Raw genomic sequence first — 14514 nt, forward strand, 5'->3', positions numbered from 1 at the left:
CTGAACCGATTTTGTTCAAAATCAATAGCGTTTGTCCTTGAACCAAAAAAAAAAGTGACTTGTGCAAAATTCCATGACAATCCATGACAATCGGACAACAAAGGCGACCTGTATCTTAATAACAAGAATACCTGGACGGACGGACATACATAGGTGAATCGAATTAGGAAGTGATTCTAAGCAGATGGGTATACTTATTTTCTCCTTCCTAGCATTGCGTTGCAAACAAAATCACAAAGTTATAATATCCTGTACCACAGTGGTGGGTATAAACTTTCCTTCAAATTTCTAATAAACAGAAATGTGTTTCTATTATACCCTCCACCATAGGATGGAGGTATACTTATTTCGTCATTCTGTTTGTAACACTTCGAAATATGCGTCTGAGACCCCATAAAGTGTATATATTCCTGATAGTCAAGTCATTTTAAGTCGATCTAGCCATGTCCGTCCGTCTGTCGAAAGCACGCTAGCTTTCAAAGGAGTAAAGCTAGTCGCTTGAAATTTTCCACAAATACTTTTTATTAGTGAAGGTCGGTTGGGATGGGGGTATACTAATTTCGTCATTCTGTTTGTAACACCTCGAAATATGTGTCTGAGACCCCATAAAGTATTCTTGATCGTCAAGTCATTTTAAGTCGATCTAGCCATGTCCGTCCGTCTGTCGAAAGCACGCTAACTTTCGAAGGAGTAAAGCTAGCCACTTGAAATTTTGCACAAATACTTTTTATTAGTGAAGGTCGGTTGGGATTGTAAATGGGCCAAATCGGTCCATGTTTTGATATAGCTGCCATATAAACCTATCTTGGGTCTTGTCTTCTTGAGCCTTTGGAGGGCGCAATTCTCGTCCCATTTGACTGAAATTTTGCACGTAGTGTTTTGGTATCACTTTCAACAACTGCGCTAAGTAAGATTCAAATCGGTTCATAATCTGCCATAGCTGTCACATAAACCGATCTTGGGTCTTGACTTCTTGAGCCAATAGAGCGCACAATTCTCATCCGACTTGGCTGAAATTTTGCATGAGGTGTTTTATTATGACTTCCAATAACTGTGCTAAGTATGGCGCAAATCCATCCATGTTTTGATATAGCTGCCATATAAACCGATCTTGGGTCTTGACTTTTGGACCTTCTAGAGGGCGCAATTCTCGTCCGATTCGACTGAAATTATACACGTAGTATTTTGGTATCACTTCCAACAACGGTGTTAAGTATGATTCAAATCGGTTCATAATCTGCTATAGCTGCCATATAAACCGATCTGGGATCTTGACTTCTTGAGCCTCTAGAGGGCGCAATTCTCATCCGATTTGGCAGAAAAAATGGCTTCTCTCTTGTCTGAATCGATCAATTGCTTGATACAGCTCCCTTATAAACCTATCCCCCGATTTTGCTTCTTGAGCCTCTACAACGCGCAGTTCTTTCTACAATGTTCGGCATTCATTAATGGTCCGAATCGGACTATAACTTGTTTTTTAATTTTTTTGTTGCTTAGTGTAATTATCACTTTTTTTCTGTTTAAAACAAATTCATTCGTTTAATAATGGCTAACAAACAAAATTTAATTTAAATCCATCATAAAATCATCCAATCGTCAATAGCAGAGTAGAACGTGAGTGCGATATGATGATCGTTCGTTTGTGCTAATTGTGGCGATAATATCAAGTGAGGTCGTAAAACACCCAGAATTAATTTATGAACTAAAAAAAAGTGATAACAAACGCAGGCACATTAAGCTATACAAAAGAATTAATTGCTGACAAAAATTTATAACATTTTGGATTTTCTGTGAAATATCGAACTTATATGCGAACTTTATTATTTACGATATGAACGATAATTTGGAGGGGTAATTGGTGAGTGTTTGCTCCTTAGACTATGACTATGACACAGAGACGCAGTCAGGCACGATTAGACTTGAGGAGTTTGTTTTTTTTTTGTTATTTGAAATCAATTCCCAAAGAGTTATAATAAATTTTATGAAATTAAGCCATTTATGAGAAATTTTTAATTACTTTCATATTAAATCTGAATATGTTTCTTTTTTCAATTGTATTTTATAGTTATTTCCCTCTTTTTTTTATCACAAACACTTGAAATGATTTTTTTTAGTATTTTGCATTTCTATTTCATCATGGCTGGCCATTCACACTTACAGCTCTATATATTCATTCATGTGATTAAGGGTCACTTGATCGTTTGTGAAAAATTTGATAAAAACAAAAACGTTTTCGATTATCGATAACTTTAGATATGTACGTTACGAGTGCTAGAATAGATTTGCTCACGACGACGCCGCTTGCGATTTTTTTTTTCTAGACGGTTGGTTTTTTGCGACTTTACTTGAGCCCGTACAAAGGCGAACTAATTTCACGGTGCCATAAACAGTATGCCTCAACACTTTCCACGGCGGGTTAAAAGTCTATCCGAACCAACCATCATCCATCGGCGGCAGAAGCAATAGCAGCAGCAACAGCTCTAGCTGCAGCAACCGTTAACAAATGCGAAGAGATTGATTCTTGATGGTGATGGTGATGGTTCGTGTTGATACTACCAAATCGGTGTGGTTCCGAAGGAACTGTTAATATATTTATTTACAGCTATAACAAGAGCAATAATACCAACACCACCAACAATTGTGAATGCTACGACGACGACAACGTCCAAATATTGGCTGATAAATATGATTACAGAAAAAAAAACCGAAACTGTGGAAAACAACGCTACGTTTTAGCGATATATAGTAATCTTCATGCTGTTTTTATTTGTTGTTGTCGTGTTCGTCGCGCTCTCGAGTGATGGAAGCAGACATGTATGGCTTGCCGCCAACACCCCTTCCGATCGTTTCGATCACGACCGCCACCGCCGTCTTGCTGACAGCTGACACGAGAGTCACTGTTTCAAAATCAAAAAGCCGTAATGAAAACAACTATGCTCTTATTAATATTAAATGTTTGCACAGTGGGTGAAAAGGAAAAAAAAAGACTGTCATGTTGTAATAAAAACTTCTAAATGTCAGTTATACCTCATCTTTGGTAAGCAAAGAAGGTTATCTTTCAGGTAGCAGTCAGAGGAATTCTTCTTTAAATGGACCTACTTGAATGATTCGATTTTAAGAGAAATTTATAAAATAAAGGTATAACTTTTCCTTCCTTCCTGCTCCACTAAAATAGAACTACTTTAGGACCTGATGGAATATCCAGCTAGCCGATATATTCACAGAGTGCCCGCATATATATAGACGGCCTGGCTGCAGGCAAGGATGGTGTTTATTCCCAAGCCCGGCAAGGCAAGTTATACGGTACCAAAGGCCTTTAGGCTTATAAGCCTTACGTCCTTTCTATTAAAAGCCATAGAGCATATAGTGGGTACCATGAATCAGAGTATGACTCCCAGCACATTGGTCAGATATAAAGTGCAGGTCTGTAGGAAATCAGCGAAAACCACCCTGCATGAGCTTGTGCATAGAATAGAAAAATCAAGGTGTATACGTTAGCAGTATTCATAGATATTGAAGGGACCGTTTGCAACGTGGACTCTGATCAATCCTTAGACCAGTAGCGGGTGGACCGGGTCCTTAGGGATTGGATAAGTCATATCCAAAGGACTGGTGGATTACTTGTGATCTCTATAATATAAGACAACAAGTAAAAAGATATTCAGTTCGGCCGGGCCGACGTTTGGATACCCACCATCTCGGGTATATAATTATATACGTTAAACATCCGGTGAAAAATGAATCATTTATGAACCCATATCAGCTTTATCTTTATTTATAAATTCACTTATCAAGATGATAAAACAGAATACCGATTTGGAGTAAAATCGCCACAGTCGTTGAGAGGTCTAATTTAATTTTATTTTTCAAGACGGTAAAACAGAATACTGGTCTATATGTCATGCAAATTGCAAATTTGCCCATGAACATTCCATAAGGGAGCAAGGTCAAACTTCACACATACCATTGATTGCTGCCCAATTCAAGTTTGAGCTTAACGATAAGGGACCTCCGAGTCTGAAAAGTGTGCCCCAGTGCGACACCTCTTTGGGGAGATTATCTCGCAAATGTTACCAGCATTAGGAGATGATAACCACCGCTGAACATTTTTTCTGATGTTCTTGCCAGGATTCTAAACCAGATGTTCACCACCATAGGCATATATGTTAACTTCTGCGATAAAGTGGCCTTAATTTTGGTCAATATGGGCGATTTCCACCATATTCGGAAGGGATATGTAAGGGCCTAATGCAAATTATTGTACCAAATTCGACTGAAATTGGTTAATACATACGCCTTTTATGGGTCCAATAAATTACATCGAGAAATCGGTATATATGGTAGCTATATCGAAATATAGACCGATCTGAATCATATATGATACGGATGTCGAAAATCTAACATAGCTCACTGTGCCATATTTCAGCGAAATCCATAATAAATGCACCTGTTATCGGTCTATACGGCAGCTATATTAAACTATATACCGATCTGGGCCGAATTGAACACGAATATGGAAGAGCCTAACACAGCTCAAATCGGGTAGTAACCGCTGATTTTATGGGCCCAAGAACATAAATCCTAAGATCGAACCATACTTGGTACATATAAGCGAGAAGAGACTAGCATGCGGATGCGGATGGAATTCTTGCTTTGGATAAACATAGCTAGGGGCAAAACTGAATATGGCATGATTCTGAAGATATCGGTGGGCGAGGATTCAAACACTATCGGAGAAATTGATAGTGCATGCATGCTTAGGATTAGATTCCGGTTTTGCTATATCCAACTCATGACTGAATAATAGAAGGTTATGTCATTTGCCGAAAACATAAAACAGAAAGGCACCATGAACATCGAGGATGGCATAATGCGCCAATTATACAGAGAACAAGTTGACATCCTCAATGGCAAGTTCTATAAAAGATTAAATCCGGCTAATGAAGTCAAAAATAGGTTCGAGTGAGGTAAAATAGTGGTACAGATTAAACTGTATCGTACCGTAGGCTCCAAGAACGAACTTCCAGCACTCACTAACTCATTAGTAGATATGGCTTTGATTCAGCCATCTTACATTGTTTTTTATTGGGATGTTCATAAGAAATTTTGCAATTATTTAGCACAACATTTTTTTTACTTCAACATTGTATAGCCGGCACGGGATAACTATGATCACCACATAAACTTTAAGGTCCGATCTGTGTGGTGTTCATTGTTGTAACGAGAAGCTTAGCGGCAAGCTACCGGGAGCGTCCACAGGTTGCAGAATAGTGGAATGCTCCAGCTGTAACTGCAGTCGCGGACAATCAGCGGTATCGAGCGGAGGGTCTCAGTGAGAGGCTGGTCGGCATCGGCTTTTGCATAAATACTTAATTCCTGTGATGCTCAATATGACAAGGCGAATTTTTGGCCACCTTTTAATAACCAATGATCATCATGCTCCGCGGTGATCGGTCCTTTGGACCGTAATGAGTTTGCTCATCTATGGGAGCTTGACGGGGATCGCCACCACCACATATAGATATGTGACTACAACAACAACATTTTACAAAACATTAACCTGAATAACATCAATTCATGCCGCCTGCCATTGTGTTCTCTAACAACTACATGCTATGATTTATATACAGCATGAATGGCAATGTATTGACTCCTTAAATAACGTTAAAGTTTAGATCGTACAATGCTTGGCTTTGGGAAGAAAAATATTTGTAAAAATTTTCTTCTTTCTGCCCACGGTGCACTGATGTTTTGGTGACAAATGAAATCGCCAATAATCGTGTGTCATATAGAAATAGGTCTTATCGATCGATGAAGTAAGTCAACTTGGTAAGTGGATGTTTAGGTGCACTTAGAGCTCCTTTTAGGTAGACTCTCCCCCTCTCTCTGTCTTTTGTACGCGCTCTCTCTTTCTTGTCTTATCAATGGAAAAAATCTGGAAAATGTTTACACGATGTCGAGTCAACAGCCTCGACTTAATCTATAGAATTAGTTTTTCTCCTTCTGTATTTACCGAACTATGGTTGTTTACGATACACTTACCCCAGCTGAATACGTTTAAAGCGTTTTTCTTTTAGGCAGGCGACTTGGGTGTCTTAGGTGCGTTAAATGAAGAACTACCAAGAATGTCTAAGTTATCTACTCACAGTATGGGATCTGATTGACTCGTGTTTGACATTGTCTGGGTCAATGTCGGCCGGCACTCTTCCAACCAATCTTCTAGACTTGTAAGGTGTTGTTGTTGCCATGTTATCTTGTTTTGTTATTTTGATTATTGGCAATGTCGCAACGATTAAATGTTAATTATAGTCAATTACCGTTACATTTATGGACACACATCTGTACATTTTGACTGCCGCCGCTTGGACAAAGTGCCATTAATAGTTTTCGGTGATTTCATTTATCAGCCCAGTGTTGGAATAATTGCTGATTAAGGCTGCTATGTTATGTGATTTGGTTTTATCAACTGGAAGGATGGTCGTGATATTTCTACAGCTGGCATAGGAGTTTATTGACTCATTTCAATATCACTTGTGGATGTGTGTGGCAAAATACATATGATAATAAAAATAATAATGAAGCAGACAAGTTGTTTTTACCGAATGACCTTTTTTCCCTCACCAGCTGCAATGATTCATCGCCACTGCAAGAGCGGAAGATTAAAGAATTAAAAATTAATGAAATTTTCCTGCATGGCGTTTTGTTGCGGATTTACAGGCAATGATCTGCAATGCATGTTCTCTAATTGAAATGTCACGTGACTGACCGGCTGCAAGTTCAAATCTTGTGATATTTTTGGTAACTTTTCTTTTCGTTTGAAACTTTTTGGAAGTATTGGGTTGCCCAAAAAGTAATTGCGGATTTTTTAAAAGAAAATAAATGCATTTTTAATAAAACTTAGAAAGAACTTTAATCAAATATACTTTTTTTACACTTTTTTTCTAAAGCAAGCTGAAAGTAACAGCTGATAACTGACAGAAGAAAGAATGCAATTACAGAGTCACAAGCTGTGAAAAAATTTGTCAACGCCGACTATATGAAAAATCCGCAATTACTTTTTGGGCAACCCAATAGTTTTGCCATTCAATAGTATTAAACCCTCCACCATACGATGGGGGTATAATGACTTCGTCATTCCGCTTGTAACACATTGAAATACCACTCACTCGAATAGCACATATTCAATAAATACACTAATCTTAAATTTTTTTACCCACCAACGTAGGATAGGTGGTAAATTCATTTAGTCATCCCTACAAAGTATATATACATATCGAATCATCGTAAAATTCTAAGACGATTTAAAGAGGTCCGTGTGTCTGTAGGGCTGTATATATACATATCCTACAAAGTATATATACATATCGAATCATCGTAAAATTCTAAGACGATTTAAAGAGGTCCGTGTGTCTGTAGGGCTGTAGAATGATTACAACAGACGGACGTTTTAATCATTCTACAGCCCTTAAACATTGAGATATTGAGCTAAAAATGGCATAGATACTTCTTTCTGATGAACGCTGGTTAAGTTCTTGAACGGGCCAAATTGGACCTTATTTTAATATAGCTGCTATATAGACCGATCTGCCGATAAAGGGTCTAATGCCCATAAATGCTTTATTTTTTATCCGATTTTGTTGAAATTTGAAACAGTTAGTAGTTTAAGGCTTCAGACCCAAACATGGTTCAGACCGGACTATATTTAGATATAGCTGCCATATATACCGAGCTGCCGATAAAGGGTCCAAAGCCCAAAAATGTTTTATTTTTTAACCGATTTTGCTGAAATTTGAAACAGTGTGTTATTTTAAGCTTCCCGACATCTGACCTAAATATTGATTAAATCGGATTATATTTAGATATAGCTGCCATATAGACCGATCTCCAGATAAAGGGTCTAAAGCCCATAAAAGCTTTATTTTTTAACCGATTTCGGTGAAATTTAAAACAGTGGGTTACTTTAAGCCTCCCGACATCTGACTTAAATATGGATTAAATCAGACTATATCTAGATATAGGTGCCATATAGACAGATCTCCAGAAAAAAGGTCTGAAGTCCATAAAATCTTTATTTTTTAACCCATTTCGCTGAAATTTAAAACGGTGAGTCGTCTCTGAACATCTTACCCAAATATATTTCAGATCGGACTATATTTTGATACAGCTGTCATATAGACCGATCTGCCGTTAAAGGGTCTGAACACCATAAGAGCTTTATTTATTCTGATCCAAATATGGAAAAGATTGGACTGTATTTAGATATAGCTGTCTTATAGATTGATGTTCCGATTAAGGGTCTGAAGCTCATAAAGCTTTATTTATTACCCGATTTTGTTATTATATTATATTTAATAGACCACTTAATGCCCCTGCCGAATTTGGCTGCTATATCTAAATCTGATCCGATTTTGATGAAATTTCGTGCACGTATTAAGGCCTCAAACAAAACGCGCCATGCAAAGTTTTGTAAAGTTTGGGCCAACATTGTGGTTAATGGGCCATATCGGTTGAAAGATATGTAAATCTGGAAACGGTTTTGATAAAATTTTGCACACATATTGGAACGTGAAAAAATGACTTGATACCAGATTTGGTAAAGATCGTATCAGATTTGTGGCTTCTACAGCTTTAAAAGGGGATATCGGATGAAAGATACATATGGGAGCTATATCGAAATCTGGACCGATTTTCTCAAAATTAATAGCGTTCGTAAGGATCTGAGCTATGCAGAAGGGTCGAAAGGGTCTTGCAGATGATACAGGACTGGGCTAGACCTAGGGGCCTCAATATTATCCCTGTTCACGAGGAAGATGAAGGTGGGCCAATTTCACGCACCACATTGCCTCAATAGAACGATTTCGATATCTGACAAGGTCAAATACTTGAATGCGATCTTGGATAGTAATTGGAAGTGTCACATTAGGAGTAAACTGAGAAGGTTCACAGATGTAGGCCACTATGTAGACAGACCGTAGGTTTGAAATGGGGCATGAATCCGAGGATAGTCACCTGGCTCTACAGAAGCGTGATTAGACTAATACTAGCTTACGCCGCATCAGTTTGGTGCAACTGCAATGGAGAAAAAGTTCAACGTAAGGAGAATACAACAGGTTCAGAGAACATGTTCTCTTGGCATAGGCGGAGCGATGAGGATCACTAGGTCACTCGAGGCTATTATAGATATCCGACCCATAGACATATACAATAAGTGAGAGGTAGCCACTGCGGCTAGGAGACTTAAGGCGATGGGAGAATGGATTGAGAATAAGAGTAGCTCATACCACCGCGGTATAATCGAGACGACGATAGGAAACCCGGAAGAAATGGAAGAGATTGCCGATCGAATACCTGAGGCGACACTTGAGGTTGAGTGTGAGGCACTGATGCTAGCGGCACAGTCTTAGGTTGACGGAACCCTAGTATTGCCATCTGGAAGATCATGTTACACGCATGGATCAAAACTTGAGAATAGTGGGGTTTTACATTGAGAACCCAGGCACTGATATAGTTTTTAGACTCCCTTAACGGCAAGGACTTTGAGTATGAACATCTTTACGGGCAGTAAACAGGCCACAAGGGCAATAACAACCAGGACGGTAAGATCAGGAACAGTCTTGAAATGTAAGAAGAAGATTAACGCCTTTTCTGAGTGCGGCACGATCCCCATTCGTTTGGTTGCCGGGTCATAGCGGAGCAACTACCGGGTCATAGCGGAGCAACTACAACCGGGGAACTGCCGTGAATAAACTTCGTTAACCCGAAACCTTTCGGGTCGACACAGTACGAGTTAAGAGCCTGGGGGACGAATGCGCATGTAACCCTCTGAAACAGTGAAACGGTCGGTAGGACGGCTATAATCCGGTTTAATATCGCACCCTCTTTTCAACCTTAGCTAGTCTAATTACGTTCGTACTTGGACCAAAATAGTGACTTGTGCGAAATTTTATGGCAGTCGGACAACAATAAATACACATATGCTTTCCTCAAATGTGTTCATAATATGGTCTTCTGACTCCAAAGTTTAAGTTCAATTTCTTTTGCGGCAAAATTTTTCTGGAATAGCATATGGGTTTGATGGTCTTAAGTAGGATACATGCAACATTATTCGGTGAAAATGGAATATTAAAAAATCAAGACTTTTCTTCGAATTTTTCCGTATTGAATCTTATGGTCTCCCTTGTGGATCTTAATCGATCCACCCTAATATGGTAATTTAAATGTCAATTTTGAACATTTAGAAGTAAACATTTAGAAGTAAATATTAAAAATTAAAGTTAGTAAATTATTTTTATTTTACGAAAATTTCACGCTTAAAATGAATCATTTTTCAAGAAACCAAATTTCTACGCAAAGGATTGCGGAAGATTCTATTGGGCATAGCTTCAATAGTTTATTCGGACATTATTTAACGTCTGAAGTGCAAGCAATTGGTGTCGATGAACCCTATCTTATCAGAAAAGACGAGGTAAAAAACAAAGTAAGCTTTAACTTTGATCCCATATGAATACTCCAATTTTCGTTTCTCAGGTACTGAATTTATTGGTTTTTACCGAATTGGTAGTAAAACGTTGCCGTAACTTGGAATATTTTCAAGTCGCCACCAAGTCTTATGGCCTTAATGACTTTTGGTATGCATTGAAAAGAGATTTAGAGCAAAGGGGAATAGAATTGAACATTGTGGTTACGGCAACTGTAACGGTACCAAAAATTGTGTAAATAAATAGAATGCATCTAATACACTCCATAGTAGCCTGTATAATTTTTAATTTTTCTAGCTTAAGCAATGGCTTCATATTTGAAATCAGCTTGGGTTTGCATTTTTTCAAGGCCCCCAATCCAACTTACTCGTTAGGCATGCGCGATTATTATTTTCGCAAATGTAAGCAGACGGATGTTACTATTTATCGCCAAATAAAAACCTCACCGTGTAAATCTTCCAGTAGTAATTGCTGCGAATAGTGGAAAGTTGCTCAAAATATTTTTCTTTGATCAAAAGTATCAACAGTAGAAAAATAGAAAAGAGAAATTTTTAATAAATGTTGTTGTTTTTAAGAATTTAAATATGGTATTTCTAGTTTCTATTTCGCAAGTCTCGACGAGATCATGGAGTGAAGTTTCAAGAATCTTCACGAAAACTCATCATTTTACATATGTAAACTCTTATATACCGTGTCCGACTTATCCGATTCGAATAGTAGTAGTTTTTAGAATTTAGCATTAGAGCATAAGCGGAGAAACATTTGAAAATAAGTACAAAGGCATTAAGTTAGGTGGGGCCGAAATTTGGATACCCACCACCTCGAGTATATATGTAAACTCCCATTCGTCACAATCCGGTGAAAATTGGATAACTTATGCATACAAATTTGGCACGGACATTGAGTGGCCTATTAAATATAAGTCACTGATTAATTTTATATTTCAAATTTCAACAAAATCGCGTAATAAATACAGCTTTTATGAGCTTCAGACCCTTAACCGGCATATCGGTTTATATGACAGCTATATCTAAATACAGTCCAATCCATGAACCATACTTGAGTTGGATGTTGGGAAGCGTAAACAACTCACTGCTTTAAATTTCAGCGAAATCAGTAAAAAATAAAGCTTTTATGGGCTTCAGACCCTTTATCGCGAGATCGGTCTGTATGTCAGCTAAATGTTGTTCGATCCGAACCATATTTGGGACGGATATCAGGAGACCTAAAACTACCCACTGTTTTAAATTTCAGCGAAATCGGGTAATAAATAGAGCTCTTATGGGCTTTCGACCCTTTATCGGCAGATCGGTCAATATGGCAGCTATTTCTAAATATAGTCCGATCTGAACCATATTTGGGTCATATGGTGGAAGTCGTAAAACTACTCACTGTTCGAAATTTCAGCGAAATGGATTAAAAAACAAGTAACAAGGCATTAAGTTCGGCCGGACTGAACTTTGGATACCCACCACATCGTATATATATGTAAACCCCATTTCGTTACAATCCGGTGAAAATTGAATAGCTTAAGCACCCAAATTCAGCACGAACATTGAGTGGTCTAATATATATATTGGTCTAATATATATACTGGTCTGAACCGATCCTATATGGCAGCGATATCTAAATATAGTCCGATCAGAACCATATTTAGGTCGGATGTTATTTCAGCGAAATCGGATAATAAATAAAGCTTTTATTGGCTTGAGACCCCCTTATCGGCAGATCGGTGTATACGGCAGCTATATCTAAATATAATCCGATCTGAACCATATTTAGGTTGGGTGTCGGGAGTCTTAAAATAACTCACTGTTGCAAATTTCATTGAAATCGGGTAGTAAATAAAGCATTTATGGTCTTCAGACCCTTTATCGGCAGATCGTTCAATATGACAGCTCTATCTAAATATAGTCAGATCAGAACCATATTTAGGTCGGATGTTGAGAGGTCTTTACCTACCCACTGTTTCATATTTTAGCGAAATCGGATAATAAATAAAGCATTTATTGGCTTCAGACCCCTTATCGGCAGATTGGTCTATATGGCAGCTATATCTAAATATAATCCGATCTGAACCATATTTAGGTTGGGTGTCAGGAGGCTAAAAATAACCCACTGTTTAAAATTTCAGCGGAATCGGATAAAAAATAAAGCTTTTATGGGCTTCAGACCCCTTATCGGCAGATCGGTCTATATGGCAGCTATATCTAAATATAATCCGATCTGAACCATATTTACGTCAGTTATCGGAAGGCTTAAAATAACCCATAGTCGCAAATTTCATCGAAATCGGATAAAAAGTAAAGCATTTATGATCTTCAGACCCTTTATCGGGAGATCGGTATATATGGTAGCTATATTTAAATATAGTCCGATCTGAACCATATATGGGTCAGTTGTCGGGAGGCCTTAAACTACTCACTGTTTCAAATTTCAGCGAAATCGGATAAAAAATAAAGCATTTATGGGCATTAGAGCCTTTATCGGCAGATCGGTCTATATAGCAGCTATATCCAAATAGGGTCCGATTTGGCCCGTTCAAGAACTTAACCAGCGTGCATCAAAAAGACGTATCTGACGGACGGACAGACGGAAAGACACACGGAGATCGTTAAATCGTCTTGGAATTTTACGACGATCCGAAATATATATAAATTGACATTTCGATGTGTTGCAAACGGAATGACTAAATTAATATACCCCCTATCCTACGGTGGTGGATATAAAAGGTTTTAGCAGTGGTTATCCCCTCCTAGTGCCGGCGACATTAGAGAGCTACTGTACCATTTGGTATGGCAGTCATGTAAAAACATCTCGCACTACGGTACACCGTTCGGACATGGCTATAAAATGGAGGCCCCTTATCATTGAGCTCAATCGGACAGTACTTATTGATATGTTAAAAGTTTGCCCCTGTTCATGGGCAAATCAAATTTGCATTACATGGGCCGAGCTGGCTCATTAATAATCCCAAGCGATGCACACTACAAAAAGTGTTTGTGTAAAACTTCTTCGAAAGTTTTTTTTTCGACATACAGACGAACGGGCATGACAACATCGACTATAAATGTTAAGACAATAAGGAATATGTACCATTGTAGAGTCTTACATGAATATTTTGATGAGTTACAAACGGAATGACCAAGTTGATATACCCCCATCCTATAGTGCATGGCATAAAAAGTAAGCAAAAGGAAACAGTTTCCCTACAACTACTGAATAAATAAAAAAATGCTTCCGTTTCTTAACTATGAATGAAATTTAAATGCTTTAAACCATTTACTATGCGAGTAGGGCACTTGGTCAAATAAATGAGTCAGATTCGAGTTGCAGTCATCTTATCAGTACTTGGTTGTTCTGTAGCAATGTAAATTTAGTACCAATCGAGAAAAGCAAAGTAGCAATTGAAAATATGAAGAAAAACCCAAAAAGAACAAAGACACGACTCTACTTTGTGTGGCAAAGAGCATTTGAATTTGAAATATAGCTGCTTGAGAAAAATTTTATATATCTCAAGTGGAAGATGTACTGAGTGTTACCGTCCGGAGATCTTTATGTAAATCTTAAGTGAGTGTTCCTTCGCCTAGTTATGAATTTTCTAGCTTAAGTATTATAGATTACAAAAATTCAACATGCTGATCGCCCACCTATCAAAAAAAAAAAAAAAACAATAGCGGGGCTGCATCAAATCTTAAATATAACAGGTAAAAGTATGCTAAGTTCGGCCGGGCCGAATCTTACATAGCACCTCCACCATTGATCGCATTTGTCGAGTTCTTTCCCGGTATCTCTTTTTAGACCAACAAAGGATAAAAGAAAAGAATTGCTATGCTAATTGAATTGAGTGTTGGAGACCACAGTAGAAGTCTATGTGTAAAATTTCAGCGAAATCGCATAAGAATTGGGCCTTTTAGGGGCTCAAAAAGTAAAATTGGGAGATCGGTTTATAGGGGAGCTGTATCAGCTGAAGACCGATTCAGACCATATTTGCACGTATATTAAAGTTCATGGGAGAAGCCGTTGTACAAAATCG

The 14514-nt window shown here is 38.0% G+C and overlaps 2 protein-coding genes across 13 annotated transcripts in view; one reads left to right on the top strand and one right to left on the bottom strand.

Annotated features, from left to right (window-relative positions):
* The window catches only part of LOC106082568 (electroneutral sodium bicarbonate exchanger 1), a 132035-nt gene that overhangs the window by 58035 nt on the left and 59486 nt on the right, over positions 1–14514 (bottom strand). Inside the window, exon 1 of one of the 12 annotated variants that reach the window (XM_013245167.2) lies at positions 2159–2523. The exons of the other annotated variants lie outside the window; for them this stretch is intronic. Within the exon in view, the coding sequence (XP_013100621.2) occupies positions 2159–2178 (20 nt within the window). The 5' untranslated portion in view covers positions 2179–2523. Of the gene's footprint in view, positions 1–2158; positions 2524–14514 lie in introns of those variants that run through there. 12 annotated transcript variants of the gene reach the window in all.
* LOC106082571 (MIT domain-containing protein 1-like) lies at positions 10227–11061 on the top strand. The gene is made up of 3 exons (XM_013245174.2): positions 10227–10465; positions 10528–10712; positions 10776–11061. Exons 1-3 carry the CDS (start codon positions 10316–10318, stop codon positions 10957–10959), a joined length of 519 nt encoding a protein of 172 aa, XP_013100628.1. The 5' UTR covers positions 10227–10315; the 3' UTR covers positions 10960–11061.

Source organism: Stomoxys calcitrans, chromosome 3 (genome assembly GCF_963082655.1).
Source record: "Stomoxys calcitrans chromosome 3, idStoCalc2.1, whole genome shotgun sequence".
Taxonomy (NCBI): domain Eukaryota; kingdom Metazoa; phylum Arthropoda; class Insecta; order Diptera; family Muscidae; genus Stomoxys; species Stomoxys calcitrans.